The sequence below is a fragment of the Balaenoptera ricei genome, chromosome 13 (genome assembly GCF_028023285.1).
Source record: "Balaenoptera ricei isolate mBalRic1 chromosome 13, mBalRic1.hap2, whole genome shotgun sequence".
In the NCBI taxonomy this organism is placed as follows: domain Eukaryota; kingdom Metazoa; phylum Chordata; class Mammalia; order Artiodactyla; family Balaenopteridae; genus Balaenoptera; species Balaenoptera ricei.
Window position 1 is genome coordinate 76,830,874 of NC_082651.1, and position 23,460 is coordinate 76,854,333.

Consider the following 23,460-nt stretch of genomic DNA (forward strand, 5'->3'; position numbering starts at 1 on the left):
AAAGTGAGTGCTCAAATGTTTGTTGGTATAAAGTCTAGATTCCAGGTGGAACCAAATTAGACTAAAGTCTTAAATTCAGACTTTAGGCCTTGGTTTTTAAAAAACATGAACTGGAACTTATAGTACTGATATTGTTACTTCACTTTTATAGTTTTCTGAGGACTAATGGTGTGAAATGGGGAAAATGACCCTACCTTATTTTAATGATTAAAAATAAAATCCAAAATTGGAGGTAAACAATATACTTGGATAGAAGCTTTTATCATCTATCCCTGACAGGACCCTGACAGACCAAAAAACAAAAGGCCTAGAGGATTGATGACTGTCCTTTTACTACTTATTGCTGCTAATTTTATACTGAGATACAAGATAGCAGGTCTGTGAGTAACATTTAATTGACTCTGCTTTCTTATAAACTGACTCGATTTTGTCATGCTTGTGTAACATCACCCACTAGACCTAATGTTATGTGTTTTGGAACCTTTGATTTCCTGGTCACACACTTTATTCACTTTAAGGAGCTCTGTACCTTGTGGAGAGAGTATCATGATCCCTAGTTCCCCTTTTCCTTCAGAGAGTAACTCACTGTTCAGGATACAGCTTCTCCTTCAGGTCAGCTCCAGATTCAGGGTTTCCACACGCCAGTTTATTTTACATAAACACTATCAAGAATCACCTTAGCTCTTCCTTTGTGATAACTGGTCTTGAAAAAAACAGCCTTCCCTTTCCCATGAGCAGCTCTTGAAAGTGTCCAATTCTTTGTAGAAATAGCATTTCGCACCATGGCAAACTGTTTTAGAAACAAGACATACTAATACACCTAAGTCTTTATTTATTTGGCTCTAGGAAGAATTTGCATGAAAATGAGCCTATATGGCAAGTACAGAATGTACTGTAACAGCACCAGAGAGGTACATCCTCTCTGCTCTACAGAGCCTCAATGTTTAATACATACATGTGACGTTAGTAATAAAACCAGATAGTCCAGGAAGAAAGGAGCCCTTTAGGAAAAACTCAGTTTAGAGTGACTTTTCAAATTGACCATTCCTCTTCATATACTTAAATTCAAATAACAGATATATTCACAGGCCCAAATATTGGCATAGAATAAAATCATGTTCATTTATTTTTCTGCATCTTAGAATTTTAGAAAGCATAAAATTAAATACGTTGAATGTAATAAATTTATCCATACAAGTGCAAGTCTCCAGCTATAATGCATTTTATGGCAGATTTATCATTTAAAAAATGTACCAGTAAATCAAAAAGGAGGGAGTATGTCCATTTAACTTTTATTGAAGTGTATGTAGGAGGTCTTCAGAAATCAAATATGAGCATGAAGATATGGCCAAACATAAAATCTATCAAATTCAGTGAAAAGTTGCTGACTTTAAATAGTAGTTGTAAGAATGACCAATATATATTCCTTGTTAACAACCCTTCACTCTACAGTAAAAAAAAAAAAAAAAATTCAGTAAACATTCTTTCCTAAGGTAGTTTCCCTTATATAATCAGTGATTTATCCATTTCTTTGTATACACAAATTTGTTGAACATACCAATCAGTGGTTCTCACAATTGAAAAATAAAAGCACAAAAAAGTTTACACTCTTGTACAGGTAAATAAAAGATCACCTTGAATTAAACTGGATCTCCTTAAGGGTGTAGTATAGTTTCAGTTTCATTACCTATTACATAATTAGTTTCTTACATACAAATATTGACATATTTGGCTTGTGCTTCAAAGCCTCTGCGTCTATGAAGTCCATATCAATGCAGCTCACAATTTGAAGTCACTGGGGAGTTCTTTACTGCTGCTGGCTTTGACCTGATCATGCATTAGAGTCTCCTCAGCACCGGCTGTGGCACTGCACATCTCCGAGGCATCATCGGCATCAGGGTCCAAGTCTTCAGGACAGGGAAGTTTCAGCAGCTCTTCTCGGAGCTGAGCAGTGTGACGCTACGCAGGGGGAAATGAGTGATGTTAGAACTGTAAACCCTGGGATACTAGCACAACATCACTGGAGGGAAGAATTGAGTTCAAAACAAAACCCAAAGCATTGGGTCTACAAATATTTATTAAGACCTTCCTTAAGCTAGCTGCTCTAACAGGCAGTGAACAAAGTTGGCACAAATCTCTAACCTCAAAGCAACTGATGCTGCTGATAAGCCCTGAGTACTGAGTAGCGTGCCCACACACCCCAGCAATGCCCCAACACCGGTAACAAAAACAGCATTACTATGACTTAGAGGACGCCAGTCATTTGCCATATATAGTTTTAAATTAAAGAGAATAACATCTTGACTTGTAATACACGCTGCCTCTGACTAAAATTTTTGAGAGACAGTCCATAAATTAAAATAAAACCACTGCTATTTTAGTGAATAAAAACAGTATTTATCAGGTACTAGGCCCTATGTAAAACGTTTGAAATGTTTCATACTCATTGCCTCATGTAATGCTTGGCTTACACCTTATAAATAATTTAATCATCGGAATTTTTAAAAACGTAAGCAAATGAAAAAGAAGATCTAGAGAGAGTACATAACTTTGCATTACCCCATACTGCCATTTAGGGAAGGATATAGAGATGTTAACAGAGAGTGGTTGGTTGTTTACAGACATTAAGTTTTAGTTTATAAATTTCTAGTGGGAGAGAAATGACCTCAAATCTCACACCAAGGGCTTTGAAAATTAGTTGTGTCAATAGCTGACTTTGAAAATTAACCAACATTTATAGAACAAGGCACTGTGCTCAACAGTAACAATGTAAAAGCAACGTGTAAAATAAGGACACAGCTGGATAAAAAGACCTGACTGTACTAGGCCGTTTTATCTAAGGGACTTGAGCATCTGTGGATTTTGGTATTTGCAGGGGATCCTGGAACCAATCCCCTGTGGATATGGAAGACCAACTATATGATCTCTGATTTTACAGAGCCTAAACTTTGGTTAGAAGTAGAAGACATATAAGCAAGATAAGACAACTACACATTTGCAGCCATTTTTAAGGTTTCAAAGTATATTTACATACTGGTAACTCGAAATTTTTCTAGCCCCAATTTCCCTTCCACCATGGACAACAGAAGAAAACACTAACTAGGGAAGAAAAAAAAAAAAAGGACAATTATGAAGGCCCAGTTGAGGTGGGAATACTATGCTTTTATTGTGAAATTAAACTGAACAGCTGCACACTTTTCTCAAGTAGCACTCAGCAGCAAAAGTATACCTGAGATGATATAAATTTGGACTGATTCAGGATAGGGATTTCCAAATCAGGGCATTACAGAAACAACAAAGAGTAAGAATTTGAGATAAAAACAAGACACTGACTGAAATAACAAAGCAAAAGAAGCTGGACTTTAGCCACTGAGGTTTTGTGTAAGGGAAAGATATATCTAAGCACACACTTGGGGAGGATCAATCTGGTTATGCAACACAGAAAGAACTGGAAGGGGGAGAACAAGAGGCGAGGAAGACTGACTGAGCTATGGGAACTGAGGAGAATAATGGGGAGGAGAATCCCCATAGGAAGGCAGCACTGACAGGACCTAGCACTGACCAGGTAGGTATACTAGATGAGGCCAGAGTAAAATGCCAGTAATATGACTTTGAGAAAGCTAAGAGCAGACAACAGTTTGCAAAGTCACTTTTAAAGAGAAAATGGCCAATGTCAGGGGTATAGATACAATGATAGAGAAAGAGAATAAAATAGTCCTAAGGGCCAAATAGTAAGGCTTCAGGTACACAATCATTCAGGAGAAGGGGAAAGAAAAAACAAGCTGAAAGAATTAAGAGTGTGAGAAGAGGAGCCAAGATAGCCCACAGATGAAAAGTATAGAGAAAAAAAAACACATTAGACCAGTGTTAGGACTGTTTTTATTAAGTAGGCAGCAGTGTTACAAGAGATTATACTGAAATCATCTAATTTAAAAGTCAAGGCAAGTTTCCATGAAGTGAAATTTAAGCTGAAAACTGAGTGGAAGTAAGCTAGTAGAGCAGGCGAAAGTAAGCATCTGTAAAGGCCTGGAGGGGAGAGAGATGCACGGAGGGGAGAGAGGTGCGTAGAGAGCAGAGCCAGGGTCACTGGCTTTGAGAACTGGATAGTGGGTAACTTTCATAGAATGGAAATTCAACTGCAAAACGTTGATTGGTGAGAGGGTTATTTAAAAATGGAGGCAGGGCTTCCCTGGTGGCGCAGTGGTTGAGAATCTCCCTGCTAATGCAGGGGACACAGGTTCGAGCCCTGGTCTGGGAAGATCCCACATGCCGCGGAGCAACTAGGCCCGTGAGCCACAACTACTGAGCCTGCGCGTCTGGAGCTTGTGCTCCGCTACAAGAGAGGCTGCGACAATTGAGAGGCCCGCGCACCGCGATGAAGAGTGGCCCCCGCTCGCCGCAACTAGAGGAAGCCCTCGCACAGAAACGAAGACCCAATACAACCAAAAAATAAAAATAAATAAATAAATAAATAAAATAAATAAAAATAAAAATGGAGGCAAAAGTGTTAACAGCTCTAGTTTTTGTAGTAAAAGGAGAGAAACATTTTTATAATAACAGGGGCAAAATAAAACTAGCTTAAGGGGATGCAAATGTAAGGAGAAAAAAAATTTTCTTTTTAAAGGTTTTTATAATGGAAAATCTCAAACATATACAGAAGTAAGCAGAATATAAAATAAACTCCAATGAATCTATCACCGAGCTTCAACATTTTATCAACTCAGAGCTAGTCTTCTTTCATCTATATCCCCACCACTTTTCTCATTTTGTTTTGAAGCAAACCCCAGATATTGTATGGCTTTACATTCATAAATATTTCTGTATGTAACCTGAAAAATAGGGACATTAAAAAAATTCACCAATTAAAAAAACTAATAAATCCTTATCATTATCATCTAATCATTTTAAGTGAAGATACTTTTAAAGTTAGAAGGAAAGGAGCCAGTAGAGATGACCATAATCAGTGGAGGATAAAAGGAACAGAGGTGAGTAAAGACAGATATCTCCCAAGGCAGGGAAAAAAGGGTGGCCTTTGAAGGTATGATTCCCACATAAAAAAAAAAAAAAAATCTCCAAAACCATCATGTACTACATTTCCATTCTGTGAACGCCCAAGTGGAAAACAACATCTCACCTCCCCCAAAACAGAATTGTATCACAGACGCTTCCACACCTATCAGCTATTGGAGGCTCTGCAGCTACCATCTCCCTCATTACTCCAAGTAATAAAATTCTGGAAGGTAAGAGGCTCAGGGAAAAGCTAATGCAAACTGTCACGGAGCACATTTTGTTGCCATCATTGTCAAACAAGTCTATGAAACTCTGTTGGCTCAGCCCCCATACTCATTTTTAATTTTAGGAACTGTCACTTCATTGTCAAAAGGAATGTATCTTTTCTATAGACTTTTGGGTAACCTCTGAACTTAATAAATTTAATGTTTCTTTCTAGTGGTCCTCACAGTTCTGTCAGTGAATATATGACTCTTCTTTTAAACCCACTGACAAGGCTCCTGTTAGGGAGGGTTACTCACCTTGAGAGCTGCTGCATGGTGAGACATGGTCCTGCCTACCCGCTTATCACTGCTGTGCTGCTGGATGTCTGCAATCCACTCCTCACACTGGGCCATGATCTCAACTCTTTTCAAGTAAAAATGTTTATGTATAACCTTAAGAATAAACCAAGCAAGAGAACAAAATGTGATTGGGTCAGAATTTAAAAGACAAAGTATGTGGCATTACAAAAACATGAAATTTAAAAGACATGACATTTTTTTTCTCTGCACAAAACTCAATGTGGTGAACACTCTACATTATTAACAGGGAAGAATCAGGATTATGACATCAGATGACTTGTGTTGAAATACCCAGTTCTATAAGCAGAAAATAATGCCCAATCCCACTCAGACATGTCAGTAGTTAATCCTATCCAGAGAACATAAGACATCTACAAAACAATAGAGTCAGAAGGCAAATGTAAATAAATGAAAAACCAGGAGAAAAAGTATTGACAACAGAAAAACTGTCAATTTCTATCTTTCAAAGAGAACTCAAAGAACATTTAGTAGAGTAAAGAGATTCTCAATCACAGGCATTCGCACAGAAATCAGAACATAGCCCAAAATAGGCAACATTATTACTCTCTTAATTTTGTCTTCTGGTTAACTTATGAACAAGATTTTATTTTATGATGTTTAACTCCTTGTGATAAATGTGCTTTACATTTCAGATTTTTAAAATTCTTTCTTTGAAAAACTGAGTGAAATTTCTGTGTATGTAGTAAAAGTCTATTTTTGACAAATTTAAGTTAGAAAATAGATCATTTTGGAATTATTATTCTGTACTCTGGGTGAGCTACTTACTACATTGCCCAATGAGCTTGTCTCCTCTAAAGAAAAGGCAATAATACCTACAAGGGAAAAATCATTAGGAAAAACTGGGAACGGACATAAAACACCAATAAGTTATTGAGTTTGATGCATACAGGGATACAAAAATGAGTACGAAACAACCTGACATGAAGAACCATGATAACCACAGAATAAGATGGGAGATGAGTGCACAAGAAAAAAGATACGTTTTGAAAAATACAAAACAACAACAATAAAAAACAAAAACAAATCCCATGACATTAAAAAAGTAGTAGGCCACAACTGATTGGGAAAATTAGAAAAGCATTCATGGACAAGGGGTACTCCTTTAATGTGAGCTAGGTTATAAAAGATGAGAAAGAATTATTGTTTCAAATTATACTTATTTCCTTTTTGTAAAAGTCATGTCCCCACTCTGAGTCCCCTGTGTTAGCAGTTTATTCTTCCAGAAAACAAAACAAAACTTTAAGCATGAACCAACAAATTACACTGACTGACTGTGTATACTTACAAATTTCTTTCAATACATTTAAAAACTGACGTTTAACATATACAGAAAAGTGCCCAAATCATGTGTATAACTGAACGCATTTTCCCACAGTGAACACAAGAAAACAACCTCTACTTAGATAAGAAACATAACATTACCAAGCACGCCAGAAGACCCCCTTGTGCTACTTCTTACCATTAACCCTCATCCAAAAGTATACACTATACTAACTTCTTTAAGTATGAGTTTAACTCAGTTTTGAACTTTTATAAATAGAATCATATAGAAAGTACTCTTGTGCCTGGCCTCTTATGCTCTTTATTGTGTTTATGATATTTGTCCATCTTAATGTGTGAAGGAGTTCACTCATTTACACTGCTGTATTCCACTTTATGAAAATTCCATAATTTCTCCATTCATTCTGCTGATCAGAGTGTTTCCAATTTTTGGCAATGTTATGAACATTCTCTACACCCAACATGTACACAACTGCTATTGAGCATATACCAAGGAATGGAATTGCTAGTCATAAAGCATATATTAAGCTTATTACCTGAAAGTATTGATATGTTAGAAACTATTGATATATCAGAGCTCCAGTTGTTCCACAACCTAACATTTGGTATCAAAAGCCTTTGAACTCTTAGAGATGCTGAAGGATAGGCAGACAGGAGCCAGACAATGCAGAGTTTTGAAGGCTACGGTAAGGACTCTGTGTTTTCCTCTTCATTTAATGGGAAGTCAATGGAGTGAGATGATCTGATTACGCGTGGAGAACCATTGTAGAAGGACAAAGTGGAAGCAGCGAAATCAGAAAACTAATTCAACAATTCAAGCAATAGGTAATGGTAGCTTGATTTTTTGTTTGTTTGGTTTTTAAAAAATATTTATTTATTTATTTGGTTGTGCCAGGTCTTTTTTTTTTAAAATAAATAAATTTATTTATTTATTTTTGGCTGCGTTGGGTCTTCATTGTTGCACGTGGGCTTTCTCTAGTTGTGGGGAGCAGGGGCTACTCTTTGTTGTGGTGCATGGGCTTCTCATTGTGGTGGCTTCTCTTGTTGCGGAGCATGGGCTCTAGATGTGTGGGCTTCAGTAGTCGTGGCATGCGGGCTCAGTAGTCGTGGCATGCAGGCTCAGTAGTTGTGGCTCGCGGGCTCTAGAGTGCAGGCTCACTAGTTGTGGTGCAGGGGCTTAGTTGCTCCATGGCATGAGGGATCTTCCCGGACCAGGGATCGAACCCATGTCCCCTGAGTTGCCAGGCAGATTCTTAACCCATGTGTTACCAGGGAAGTCCCTGTGCCGGGTCTTAGTTGCGGCAGGAGGGCTGCTTAGTTGTGGCTTGCTGGCTCCTTAGTTGCAGCATGCATGTGGGATCTAGCTCCCTGACCAGGGATCAAACCTGGGCCCCCGCATTGGCAGCGCAGTCTTAATCACTGCGCCACCAGGGAAGTCCCGGTAATGGGAGCTTGAAATAGGCTGGCCATGGTGAAGATTTAATTAATTAATTAATTAGTTAGTTAATTAATTAATTAATTGAAGTATAGTTGATTTACAATGTTGTGTCCGTTTCTGGATACAGCAAAGTAATTCAGTTACACATATACATACATATTCTTTTCCATTATGATTTATTACAGAACACTGAATATAGTTCCCTGTACTATATGGTAGAACCTTGTTGTTTATCTATTTTATATATAGTAGTTTGTATTTGCTAATTCCAAACTCTTACTTTATCCCTCCCCCACCCCCTTTCCCCTTTGGTAACCATAAGTTTGTTTTCTGTGTCTGTGTGTCTGCTTCTGTTTTGTAAATAAGTTCATTTTAGATTTAAGTTCAGTTAGATTCCACATATAAGTGACATCATATGGTATTTGTCTTTCTCTGACTTACTTCACTTAGTATGATAATCTCTAGGTCCATCCTTGTTGCTGCATATGGCATTATTTCATTTTTTTTTATGGATGAGTAGTATTCCATTGCATATATACCACATCTTTATCCATTCATCTATCAATGGACATTTAGGTTGCTTCCATGTCTTGGCTATTGTGAATAGTGTGGCCGTGAACATTGGGGTGCATGTATCTTTTTTTTTTTTAATTAATTTATTTATTTTTGGCTGCATTAGGTCTTCGTTGCTGTGCGTGGGGCTTTCTTTAGTTGTGGCGAGCGGGCGCTACTCTTCGTTGTGGTGCACGGGCTTCTCACTGCAGTGGCTTTTCTTGTTGCGGAGCATGGGCTCTAGGTCTGCAGGTTCTAGAGCGCAGGCTCAGCAGTTGTGGTGCACAGGCATCGTTGCCCCATGGCATGTGGGAACTTCCCGGACCAGGGCTGGAACCCATGTCCCTTGCATTGGCAGGCGGATTCTTAACCACTGCGCCACCAGGGAAGCCCTGCATGTATCTTTTTGAATTAGAGTTTTCTCTGGATATATGCCCAGGAGTGGGATTGCTGGATCATATGGCAACTCTATTTTTAGTTTTTTAAGGAACCTCCACACTGTTTTCCATAGTGGGTGCAGCAATTTACATTCCCACCAACAGTGTAGGAGGGTTCCCTTTTCTCCACACGCTCTCCAGCATTGTTATTTGTAGATTTTTTGATGATGGCCACTCTGACCAGTGTGAGGTGGTACCGCACTGTAGTTCTGATTTGCACTTCTCTAATAATTAGCAATGCTAAGCATCTTTTCATATGCTTCTTGGCCATCTCTATGCCTTCTTTGGAGAAATGTCTCTTTAGGTCTTCTGCCCATTTTTTTGACTGGGTTGTTTTTTTGTTATTGAGCTGTATGAGCTGTTTGTATATTTTGGAAATTAAGCCCTTGTTGGTCACTGCGAAAATATATTTTATCATCAAAGTTTGGTTATACTTTGAATGGTGGAGCGAAATTTGTCAACAGACTGAATGTGGTATGTGAGTAAAAGAATGAAGCCACACGTGGTTAGGGTTTTGGGTTTAGACCATGGTGCTTTTACTGAGAGAAGAAAGGAAGGAAGAATCAAGAGTGCAGTTTTGCAGTGTTAAGTTTGAGGTGCTTATTATACATTCTAGTAGACTTGTCAAGTAGTTTACATATCTGGATACATTATTTGAGTCTTAAGGGCACTGAGAAATTAATTTATGATACAAACAGAAGGAATGTAAGTTTATCAAGGGCAGGAACTGACTTTCACTTTTCCTTGAGTTCAGAGTACCTTAGGGCAGTACCTAGTAACAGCTGATATTCCACACGGCTGCCAAATGAATTACTTAATGTAAGTAACCCAAACTTGAAAAGGGACAGAACATTATGCTTAAGAGTACAAAGAAATGCATGTTTGTATTTCCTGTAATATTAGAAAAAGTAATTACCCACAGCCTTGAATACAAGCCTTTGCAAAAGTAAAATACCCAACTATGTCATTCAAAGTGCAAATTCATTTAGTAATAACAAAAGGAAGAAACGTTTTTACATTCCTTCAGAGTATATTCATCGATACTATTTAATGAGGAGAGCTTCGCGTATGATGCTACATAGAGTTCACACATAATATTTGCTTAACTGTATTAAAGACCAATTTTCTATCAGGTAAATATGCCAGTTCTTCCTCTAAAGTGTTGTGTTTCTAGCACAACCTAAGAAACTAATAATCAAGGGAAACAATTTAGGAAAGAAAAATGTTTCATGACAGAGTTAAAGTAAGATGTGATGAAGTAATCTGATGTGACAAGTGAAAAATACAATCATATTTTAGGCAGACTAAGGAGAGATAACTAAGTACAGGAAAAGAACCACACTTCAGGATGTGGTAAAATGAAAGCACGTGACAGTATCAAGACTGGTTTCAGAAACTAAGTTCAACTTTTCCTAAAGAAAAGAAAATGTCTTTTTCTTCAACTTCACACACAGATATTAGTATAAGGGCAAAGTTTCTATTTGCAAGACAACTAGAAAGTATCTTAATCTCTAATAAAAAAGAATATTTTTATGAAGAATATTTTAGTAACATATTCTAGCATATACTAACATAACTAGCACAGTATGCTAGTAGAACGGTAGCCATGAAAAATAAAGAATTAATAAAACTGTCCAAAAATATAGTCAGATGCCTTTTAGGAAGTAAATGGTTTAAAAAATTCTTCTGTACTATATTACTACTGATTTTTCATGACTAAAAACAAGAGTAAACTTTAGTATACCACAGATATAAAGGGAAGTATAATACCTAAACTATACCCTATTATGTCTTTAATAAAGTATTTCATTAATTTTATTAAACATACCTCTTTAAAACATGGTGAAGGGTTTCTGATTTGTTCTAGCATTGCCCACTTAACCGTTGCTTGTCGAATGTTTCCATCATATTCTCGAGAACTCTGTGTGCCACTGGGAGTGCCTCTAGACCGTTCATATCCTGGTTCATTAAAATAAGGCTCAGCTACTAATATAAGGGACTGAACAGACACCAACACCTGAGAACCAAAGAAATAAAGAATAGTTATGATAGGACATTTTTACTACCAGTAAACTAATACCTTGCTTTATCAACTAGGAGTGCCTTTTAATATGTGCTTCCACATAATTTTATCACCATAAAATTGATGTTAATAATTGACACTGAAATACTTTATTATTAGAGCAAAATTAAAATAGGTACAGTAGAATCTTATATAATATTTATATATATGTTTTGAATCCTTGAAAGAGAAAAATAGGTATGAAGATCCTATTTCCTGAAACTACTAAAAAAAACACTTGCTTATCAACATCCCATACCAATTTAGACATCATTTTGCTCGAACTGTCCTTACTCTTTTTTTTTTTTTTTTTTTTTAAATTATTATTTATTTATTTACTTATGGCTGTGTTGGGTCTTCGTTTCTGTGCAAGGGTTTTCTCTAGTTGCGGCAAGCGGAGGCCACTCTTCATCGCGGTGCGCGGGCCTCTCACTATCGCGGCCTCTCTTGTTGCGGAGCACAGGCTCCAGACGCGCAGGCTCAGTAATTGTGGCTCACGGGCCTAGTTGCTCCGCGGCATGTGGGATCTTCCCAGACCAGGGATCAAACCCGTGTCCTCTGCATTGGCAGGCAGATTCTCAACCACTGCGCCACCAGGGAAGCCCCTGTCCTTACTCTTAAAGGGCATAAAGCTAACAATGTACTCCTAACAATACTCACCTGTAAGGAAAACTACACATGACGCAGTCTTTACTTTCATTCCAAGGAAAATTTACTTTCACGGTATCACAAAAATATTACCAGAAGCTTTCAATGGCAAGATGACATGGCTCTAAGACCACCTCTGACCCCCTACTTACATACCAGAAGGTCTGTTTCTCTAGATATAACCAATATTGAGAGTTCACTCTTAGTTAATATAGTACTGCTTGCTAATATACTTATATAACTGGCTAATATGACATCTTTGGAGGCAGGAAAATATTAGCTATAATCTGCCCACTTCATAAATGAAAAACAATTAGCAGCAGTTGCATTTTCATTAGGAAAGATGATTAAACAACATCAAGGATATGCACCTTAGAAGTCAAGGGATATATTTTCTTAAAAAATTTAAAAAATGGAAACTTGAACCTGAAATATATGACCTAGGAATACACAAAGTTAAATATGACCTGAAGTAACCATGTTACTGAGGCCAAGGTCAACTACAGAAAAAAAAATTAACCTGTATAATTCTGAGGCAAAGATCTCATAATTTTTAAACTTACTGAAACTAAATATATCACTAAAGGAAAGTGATTTCCCTTGGCTATATACTTTCCCCCAACTCAAATCTGACACTTCTGAAATAATCTTCCAGGGCATATTTGTTAGTTCCTTTCCTCTTCCCTTTTAAATAATCTTCCTCTTATATGAGTAGGGTATATTCCCATTATCTACAAAGGCGGAGAAAGAAATTTGGTAACATAGGATTCAGTTACTTACTTAACCTCACCTCCTTTGAGACAAAATATAATTTTATAAATCTCAAGCAGCTGGAGATTCAAACAATTTACAAACTACTTCAGATTCATAACACATTTGCTTTTTAAAAGAGCTAAACTATATACAGGAAATGAAAAATAGATGCTTTGTGTATAGAACAAAGAAAACTACATTTGAGAAATAAATTTGAGTTTAACGTTGTCTGCTAAAAAAATTGAACTATAACATCTGCATTTGATAACAAATAAATTAGCAGAGATTGGTATTTCTTGGAATTAAATTCAAAGTATAATTTATAACATGTGCTCTTTTATCACTGGGTGACATTATTATTTACTTTTTATGGGCATCTTCTATTTACTTTTTAAACATGTACCTTTTAGGAAATATATAAATGCCACTTTATTTTTCTTTGGTGAACTCAGCTATTTAGGAGTCAAAATATTCATTTTATGGAATTTCTGGAGCCTTGAATTATCTGACCTACTTACTCATTTTATTTCACAGCACACTTTATTGCAGCCCATAAAACACTCCCATGAAAAGCCAGTAAATAAATCCTTGGGAAGAGGATTTCTCTTTTTTTAAAAGGATTTGATTTTCAATATTCTAAATTAATAGGATTTATCTAACTCTGAGAAACACTATGTTTTGAAGTCAGAGAGACCAAGGTAAGCAGAATAACTTTATCCCCTCAGAATCCATTTTTTGGTCATCCGTAAGTAGAAATAATACCTACTTACATTATAGGATGACTGTGAGAATTAAATAAGGGGTTGAGGGGTGTAAAACAGTAGGGCTCATAAGTGTAATTAATACACAATAGCTATTCTTTCGTGGAGTGAAAATGACAGCATACATCCAGAAGATAGCAAAATGCAAAACAAAATCACTTCTACTCTAAAAACAATATATTTTAACTTATGTAATAGGGATATGCAAAAAAGCAGTCAGCATGAGTTCCATTTTGATCAACAAAGCTTAATTAAAAGAGTTCCCTGGATCAAACCAAAAAACAAACAAACCAAAAAAAACCAATATTCCTCATAGCCACATCTGGCTTAAGTGTTTCCTTAGAATGACTTGAAAATGAGTTGGTAATTAACAGAAAAATATCTATTACGTACCATAATATACTATATATATAAGTTATACTTAATAATAAACAGAATATATTTTCATTCCATAGTGTAAGTTCACCAATTCTTAGTCAGTTCTTTGACATTTTCATAAAGTCAGGAGTCAAAAAAGCTTTTATTCATAGGCTGAATTTACAGTCCCTCTCCTCTTCAGCTGTATGTTAGCATCCACAAAACTGCAAGATGTTCTCAGTATAGTTTATTCAGAGGCTGACTAAATCAAGAACCATATAACAGCTTCCTTTCACTGTCTGTGTCAAACAAAAATTTTAACCCTACCAGGCCATAACCAGTCAGCAATCTTGCCTCCTATGAATGCCTTTATTTTCAAATTATAACTTGTCAAAAGATTTAATTCTTTGACCTGGTCTGGTATGTTAAAAATTTTTATTATAGATATTTCAAACACAGGAAAGTACAGAGTATACAATCCAAAATATCTGCAACAAGAAACTATGTTATACAAACTAATAACTTATTTAGGGTAATGGAAAGAAACAGTCTTAGTTAAAAATGTTTTTAGCCTTTCAAAATAGTAAGTATCCTCCTCTATGGAAAATTATGCTGCTATTGAGTAGAACTATAATCAGTGGCTGATTTCCAGAACTTTCCATTTTAAGAAAAATGGTAGTATTTATATATTATTATATTATAAATATATTTATAAATGGTTAATTATGTGACATTAAATATGTTTAACTCCTCTTGCACATGACAGCTTTATTAACATCCAACTGGAACAAACTATTCATAAGGCATTAATATGTATTTTAGGTAGATTATAGCAACATTAAAAACCAGTCACATATGGGAATTCCCTGGTGGCACAGTGATTAAGAATCCGTCTGCCAATGCAGGGGACACGGGTTCGCGCCCTGGTCCGGGAAGATCCCACATGCCGCGGAGCAACTAAGCCCGTGTGTCACAACTACTGAGCCTGCGCTCTAGAGCCCACAAGTCACAACTACTGAGCCTGTGTGCCACGACTACTGAAGCCCAAGCGCCTAGAGCCTGTGTTCCGCAACAAGAGAAGCCAGCGCAATGAGAAGCCTGCGCACCGCAACAAAGAGTAGCTCCCGCTCGCCACAACTAGTGAAAGCCCGTGCGCAGCAACAAAGACCCCACGCAGCCAAGAATAAATAAAATTTAAAAAGTAAAGAAATTAAGTAATTTTTCCTAAGCCTCTGTAGTCTGCCTCTGAAGAACGAATCTAATAGACAACAAAGGGCAATGTGTTCCCACCTAGATGCATTTGTTTCTAGTATGATGTTTATAAAGCAGTATAACACACAAAAAAAATACAGGCCAATACTTCTTAGAAATATGGATACAAAAATCCTCAAGAAAAATACTAGCAAACTGGGACTTCCCTGGCGGTCCAGTGGTTAGGACTTGGCGCTTTCACTGCCTGGGCCCGGGTTCAATCCCTGGTTGGGGAACTAAGAACCTGCAAGCCGCTCAGCATGGCCTAAATATATATATACATATATATATACACACACACTAGCAAACAATCCAGTTACATACAAAAAGAATTACACACCATAACCAACTGAGCTTTATCCCAGGAAAGCAAAGTTGGTTTATATTAAAAAATTAATACATCATATTAATAGAATAAAGAATAAGAATAATACAATCATTTCAATAGATGCAGAAAAAGCATTTGACAAAATCCAACAACTGTTCATGTTAAAAATACTCATATATACACTACCAAACGTAAAATAGATAGCTAGTGAGAAGCAGCCGCATAGCACAGGGAAATCAGCTTGGTGGTTTGTGACCACCTAGAGGTGTGGGATAGGGAGGGTGGGAGGGAGGGAGACGCAAGAGGGAAGATATGGGAACATATGTATATGTATAACTGATTCACTTTGTTATAAAGCAGAAACTAACACACCATTGTAAAGCAATTATACTCTAATAAAGATGTTAAAAAAAAAAATACTCAAGAAACTAGTAGAGGGGAATGTCCTCAACATGATGAAGGGAATTTACGAAAAATCCACAGCTATTATCACACTCAATGGGGAAAGACTGAAAGTTTTCCCCTAAGATCTGGAGAAAACAAGGCGATTCATTCTTGCCACAGAAAAGATATAGCCTCTCTTGTTCTTGCTCAAGTCAATTTTGTCACAGATCTGGAAATCTATATTCAGTAAACCATCTAAAATGTAAAGAAAGTCATATAATAATGGTATTATTTGTAAAACTAAAATAATAAAAGTGAAATATTTAGTCAACAGTGGTGAAATAGTTCAATTATACTATATGAACTCAAAAGATTATTACATAGCATTTACAAATTATAAAATTGTAAACTGGGAAGATGGATATGCTCTAATGTTAGGTGAACAAAGCAATATACAAATAATTATCTACTATGTTAATTATGACTATGTAAACTATGTATATGACAAAAAACCTTAAAGGGAAAATACAGAAAAGATCATACTTTACGTGTAGTAAGTTTTCAAAGTTGTAAAATTTAAACACTTCAGAATAAGTTTCTTTATTTCATAGGATTTTTGGTATATATTAGACATACAGATAATATAAAAGTTAAAAGCAAATCCAATTTTAAACTAAAAAACTTTGAAAACTGTAAATTTATTTTTAAAACTACATAAATCCAACAAAAATTTCAAAAATTAATTCCAATTCTCAGGTAAGTCTAATTTACTTCATGAAAAACAGGATATCTCTGAGTTTCCTTTCAGAGTAAAACTCATCATAAAAATAGTTTCTGTTGACAAGAGTAACATACATGTAGAAAAATATTTTAAGGTTTTTGAACTAGAATTGACAATCATTTCTTTTTTAGTTTTTTAAATTGAAGTATAGGTGATTTACAATAACACAATGTTGTGTTAGTTTCTGGTGTACAGCAAAGTGAATACATATATTCTTTTCATATTCTTTTCCATTATAGGTTATTACAAGATATTGAATATAGATCCCTGTGCTATACAGTAGGACCTTGTTTTTTATCTATTTTATATATAGTAGCCTATAGCTGCTAATCCCAAACTCCTAATTTATCCCTCCCCCTACATAATCATTTCTCAAATGAAGAAGTATTATAGTTACTTGGGGGAACATTCTAGTAAATTCCTTAGTTACTTTGCATGAATCATATAATCTCTGTTTTTCTTGAGTCTCCATATTAGCACAAAGGAAAAACTTATATTACAGTACTTTTCTTTAATTCATGGGGCTGCTTCAAGGTCTTTTCAGAGAACCTAAAAAAGTCACATCCTAAAGAATGATTTTTCATATCTCTTTTACCTAATTCAATATAAGAATATAGGAAAAGAATCCTTTCAAGGTAGGTCAACTTTAACAGGCTTACCTGGGGATAATTTATGGTGGTCTTTCTTAAAATAAACACTAAACTGCAAATGTGAGTTTAAACTATTATGCAGCAACAGTGATTTGTTTCCTCAATGATCAAGCAACAAAGTTAATTCCTATTATTAATATGTCTGTCTCTTTGCTGGAATTCTGAACTATTGAGATAAAGCATCAGCAAAAAAAATTTGATGGGATACTATATAACATTTTATTTTATGTACTCAAACGGCCTGTGAAAAGTAACTTAAAAAATTCAAGACTATGAAACATGTGTGTTAAGTGCTCTGCAAAATAAGAATGGCAAATCCCAAGTTTTATGAATTCCAGGACAGTACTTCTAAACCTCAGATGAGACCCATTATTTTTTTAATTTTTATTTTTAAATTTATTTATTTTATTTATTTTATTTTTGGCTGTGTTGGGTCTTCGTTGTTGCATGCGGGCTTTCTCTAGTTGCAGCAAGCAGGGGGCTATTCTTCATTGCAGTGGGAGGGCTTCTCATTGTGGTGGCTTCTCTTGTTGCAGAGCATGGGCTCTAGGAGCGCAGGCTCAGTAGTTGTGGCCCACGGGCTCTAGAGCACAGGCTCAGTAGTTGTGGCGTACAGGCTTAGTTGCTCCGCAGCATGGGGGATCTTCCCGGACCAGGGGTCGAACCTGTGTCGCCTGCACTGGCAGGTGGATTCTTAACCACTGCGCCACCAGGGAAGCACTGAGTCCCATTATTAACTAGATTACAGAAGAACCATGTCATGTGTGGAGAGATATGTAACACTAGTAGTTATTAAATTCTACTCACCTGAGTTTGAGCCTTAGAGTGACTGGGAGGTGGAAGAGGCTAATCTGTCTTGCCTGATCTTGTTGCACCAGAGTGTACTTTAAGGCAAGTTAGGGATTTTTTAAAAGGGAATTTTGACAAAAAGAAAATTCTAATGTCCTAACTTAAGATTCTAAACTCAAAATGAGCTATAACTCCATTGTACTAACTGCTCACCTATAAGCTATTTAATATGTACTTCCTATCAATCTAGCTTATTTTTTATGGTTTACTATGTTTATTCTTGGTCGCTAAAAAAAAATGTTCTTAAACCAAGATGGTTCCTTATTTTCTAAGTGAAACTGTAAGAGAAATTTGTTTACTTGCAAAAAGCTTGAGGTCTGAGGATTCCACTTCTCTTCTGGTCTTCCATGCCATGTATTTAAGATGCTTAAACAAACCTGAGGAAGAAGGGGGAAAAGTATAAACAGAATTGAAAGGAGTGCCTTTTAAAAGTAAACTGCCGGAACTAGAAATAAAATTGAAATGTTATTGTGTCAAAGTATCTCAGTTTTATGCCCCCCGCAGAAAACCCTAAGGGTTGGTCTGTTAAAACAAACTGGTATCTTCAAATGTGATCCAAATCTGTGTGGCATTATAATTTCTTCATAATGAAAAATGAGTTAGCAGCTATTATACATTAATACAAATAACATATTTTTTAATGAAAAGTAACTCTTTTCCAAACAACAACAACAAAAATTTTGGTGAGGAAAAGTGGTATTGTTTTACATTTAAGAAAATCTCTTTCAAAGTTCTGTAAATTTTGAAAATGGGTTATAGTTTAATAGAAGAGATCTTGATTTCATACCTGCCTCTACATTCGATTTGTTGTTATATATTGCTTTGGTTGAAATGTATGAATAAAACGTGGCCTCATGCAAACATGAAGTGGGAAAGGGGAGGACCCTGCAGATTCCCTGAAGGGTCTTGAGGATCCCCAGAGTTCCTCGGAACAAATTTGAAGACGCGTTAGTTATTTGTTCACTCAAAGAGCAAGAATGAACTCAAAGCATCTGCCAAACACAGGTCAATAGTCACTCCGGGAAAAAAAGAACCAGGGACATGTTATCTGTATTTGTAAACTAATAATTTCATGTAATGGGCAACAGATTTGGAAAATAAGTGGTCCTTAAAAAAGCAGAGAAGTCCATCTCCTTGCTATTCTTTTAATGCTCTGTGAAAACAATAATGTAAAATACATCAATTTGTTTAGTAGATAAATTCATTAATAATTTTAAAAGACTTGTATCTGAACAGTTTTGTGAATTATCATTTGAAGTACTATCAGACATACCATCCCACCTGGTTTTTGTTTTTTTTTTTTGAGGATTTTTTTTTTTTAATTATTTTATTTATTTTTGGCTACATTGGGTCTTGGTTGCTGCACGTGGGCTTTTGGCGAGCGGGGGCTACTCTTCGTTGCGGTGCGCGGGCTTCTCATTGTGGTGGCTTCTCTTGTTGCGGAGCACGGGCACTAGGGCATGCAGGCTTCAGTAGTTGTGGCGCATGGGCTCAGTAGTTGTGGCTTGCGGGCTCCAGAGCGCAGGCTCAGCAGTTGTGACACACGGGCTTAGTTGCTCCGTGGCATGTGGGATCTTCCTGGACCAGGGTTTGAACCCATTTCCCCTGCATTGGCAGGTGGATTCTAAACCACTGCACCACCAGGGAAGCCCTTGTTGAGGATTTTTGCATCTATATTCATCAGTGATATTGGTCTGTAATTTTCTTTTTTTGTAGTGTCTTTGTCTGGTTTTGGTATCAGGGTGATGGTGGCCTCATAGAATGAGTTTGGGAGTGTTCCTTCCTCTGCAATTTTTTGGAAGAGTTTGAGAAGGACAGGTGTTAGCTCTTCTCTAAATGTTTGATAGAATTCACCTGTGAAGCCATCTGGTCCTGGACTTTTGTTTGTTGGAAGATTTTTAATCACAGTTTCAATTTCATTACTTGTGATTGGTCTGTTCATATTTTCTGTTTCTTCCTGGTTCAGTCTTGGAAGGTTATACCTTTCTAAAAATTTGTCCATTTCTTCCAGGTTGTCCACTTTATTGGCATAAAGTTGCTTGTAGTAGTCTCTTAGGATGCTTTGTATTTCTGCGGTGTCTGTTGTAACTTCTCCTTTTTCATTTCTGATTTTATTGATTTGAGTCCTCTCCCTCTTTTTCTTGATGAGTCTGGCTAATGGCTTATCAATTTTGTTTATCTTCTCAAAGAACCAACTTTTAGTTTTATTGATCTTTGCTATTGTTTTCTTTGTTTCTATTTCATTTATTTCTGCTCTGATCTTTATGATTTCTTTCCTTCTGCTAACTTTGGGTCTTGTTCGTTCTTCTTTCTCTAGTTTCTTTAGGTGTAAGGTTAGATTGTTTACTTGAGATTTTTCTTGTTTCTTTAGATAGGCTTGTATAGCTATAAACTTCCCTCTTAGAACTGCTTTTGCTGCATCCCATAGGTTTTGGGTCGTCGTGTTTTCATTGTCATTTGTCTCTAGGTATTTTTTGATTTCCTCTTTGATTTCTTCAGTGATCTCTTGGTTATTTAGTAACGTATTGTTTAGCCTCCATGTGTTTGTCTTTTTTACGTATTTTTCCCTGTAATTCATTTGTAATCTCATAGCGTTGTGGTCAGAAAAGATGCTTGATATGATTTCAATTTTCTTAAATTTACTGAGGCTTGATTTGTGACCCAGGATGTGCTCTATCCTGGAGAATGTTCCGTGCGCACTTGAGAAGAATGGGTAATCTGCTGTTTTTGGATGGAATGTCCTATATATATCAATGAAATCTATCTGGTCTATTGTGTCATTTAAAGCTTCTGTTTGCTTATTTATTTTCATTTTGGATGATCTGTCCATTGGTGTAAGTGAGGTGTTAAAGTCCCCCACTATTACTGTGTTACTGTCGATTTCCTCTTTTATAGCTGTTAGCAGTTGCCTTATGTATTGAGGTGCTCCTATGTTGGGTGCATATATATTTATAATTGTTATATCTTCTTCTTGGATTGATCCCTTGATCATTATGTCGTGTCCTTCCTTGTCTCTTGTAACATTCTTTATTTTAAAGTCTATTTTATCTGATATGAGTATAGCTACTCCAGCTTTCTTTTGATTTCCATTTGCATGGAATATCTTTTTCCATCCCCTCACTTTCAGTCTGTATTTGTCCCTAGGTCTAAAGTGGGTCTCTTGTAGACAGCATATATATGGGTCTTGTTTTTGTATCCATTCAGCCAGTCTCTGTCTTTTGGTTGGGGCATTTAATCCATTCACGTTTAAGGTAATTATCGATATGTATGTTCCTATGACCATTTTCTTAATTGTTTTGGGTTTGTTTTTGTATCTCCTTTTCTTCTCTGTGTTTCCCACTTAGAGAAGTTCCTTTAGCATTTGTTGTAGAGCTGGTTTGGTGGTGCTGAATTCTCGTAGCTTTTGCTTGTCTGTAAAGCTTTTGATTTCTCCATCAAATCTAAATGAGATCCTTGCCGGGTAGAGTAATCTTGGTTGTAGGTTCTTCCCTTTCATCACTTAAAGTATATCATGCCACTCCCTTCTGGCTTGTAGAGTTTCTGCTGAGAAATCAGCTGTTAACCTTATGGGAGTTCCCTTGTATGTTATTTGTTGTTTTTCCCTTGCTGCTTTCAATAATTTTTCTTTGTCTTTAATTTTTGTCAATTTGATTACTATGTGTCTCGGCATGTTTCTCCTTGGGTTTATCCTGTAAGGGACTCTCTGCGCTTCCTGGACTTGGGTGGCTATTTCCTTTCCCACGTTAGGGAAGTTTTCGACTATAATCTCTTCAAATATTTTCTCTGGTCCTTTCTCTCTCTCTTCTCCTTCTGGGACCCCTATAATGCGAATGTTGTTGCGTTTAATGTTGTCCCAGAGGTCTCTTAGGCTGTCTTCATTTCTTTTCATTCTTTTTTCTTTAGTCTGTTCCACAGCAGTGAATTCCATCATTCTGTCTTCCAGGTCACTTATCCGTTCTTCTGCCTCAGTTATTCTGCTATTGATTCCTTCTAGTGTAGTTTTCATTTCAGTTATTGTATTGGTCATCTCTGTTTGTTTGTTCTTTAATTCTTCTAGGTCTTTGTTAATCATTTCTTGCATCTTCTCAATCTTTGCCTCCATTCTTATTCCGAGGTCCTGGATCATCTTCACTATCATTATTCTGAATTCTTTTTCTGGAAGGTTGCCTATCTCCACTTCACTTAGTTGTTTTTCTGGGGTTTTTTCTTGTTCCTTCATCTGGTACATAGCCCTCTGCCTTTTCATCTTGTCTATCTTTCTGTAAATGTGGTTTTTGTTCCACAGGCTGCAGGATTGTAGTTTTTCTTGCTTCTGCTGTCTGCCCTCTGGTGGCTGAGGCTATCTAAGAGGCTTGATGGGAAGCTCTGGTGGTGGGTAGAGCTGACTGTTGCTGTGGCGGTCAGAGCTCAGTAAAACTTTAATCCACTTGACTGTTGATGGGTGGGGCTGGGTTCCCTCCCTGTTGGTTGTTTTGCCTGAGGCAACCCAACACTGGAGCCTACCTGGGCTCTTTGGTGGGGTTAATGGCAGACTCTGGGAGGGCTCACGCCAAGGAGCACTTCCCAGAACGTCCGCTGCCAGTGTCCTTGCCCCCACAGTGAAACAGAGCCACCTCCCGCCTCTGCAGGAGACCCCCCAACACCAGCAGGTAGGTCTGGTTCAGTCTCCCCCAGGGTCACTGCTCCTTCCCCTGGGTCCCGATGTGCACACTACTTTGTGTGTGCCCTCCAAGAGTGGGGTCTCTGTTTCCCCCAGTCCTGTCAAAGTCCTGCAATCAATTCCCACTAGGCTTCAAGTCTGATTCTCTAGGAATTCCTCCTCCCGTTGCCGGACCCCCAGGTTGGGAAGCGTGACGTGGGGCTCAGAACCTTCACTCCAGTGGGTGGACTTCTGTGGTATAAGTGTTCGCCAGTCTGTGAGTCACCCACCCAGCAGTTATGGGATTTGATTTTACTCTGATTGCGCCCCTCCTACCATCTTACTGTGGCTTCTCCTCTGTCCTTGGACATGGGGTATCCTCCTTGGTGAAGTCCAGGGTCTTCCTGTCAATGATTGTCCAGCAGCCAGTTGTGATTCTGGTGCTCTCGCAAGAGGGAGTGAGAGCACGTCCTTCTACTCCGCCATCTTGGTTAATCTCTCCCACCTGGTTTTTAGAGCATCCCTGTGACTACCAATGGCAGGGATCTTCTCCCTAACTACAGATCTAGATCCCAAGGTTAAATGTTAGTTCCAATGTATAATAGAACAGACTATACAATTCAGGGTACTGGAATCTCAAACCCTAAACCTCTTCCCTATACCAATAAGTCTTAAGGAAGTAATTTCTTATAAAA

General features: G+C 37.1%; 1 protein-coding gene across 3 annotated transcripts in view; it reads right to left on the bottom strand.

The window, feature by feature from the left end:
* Positions 1–815: 815 nt before the first annotated feature.
* BIRC6 (baculoviral IAP repeat containing 6) overlaps positions 816–23,460 on the bottom strand; it is a 249,518-nt gene continuing 226,873 nt past the window's right edge. For all 3 annotated transcript variants that reach the window (XM_059943630.1, XM_059943629.1, XM_059943628.1), the window contains 4 exons: positions 18,426–18,503; positions 11,131–11,319; positions 5,532–5,666; positions 816–1,959 (listed from right to left, as the gene is read on the bottom strand). In XM_059943630.1, coding sequence (XP_059799613.1) covers positions 1,780–1,959; positions 5,532–5,666; positions 11,131–11,319; positions 18,426–18,503 — 582 coding nt within the window. In that variant the 3' untranslated portion in view covers positions 816–1,779. The remainder of the gene's footprint in view (positions 1,960–5,531; positions 5,667–11,130; positions 11,320–18,425; positions 18,504–23,460) is intronic.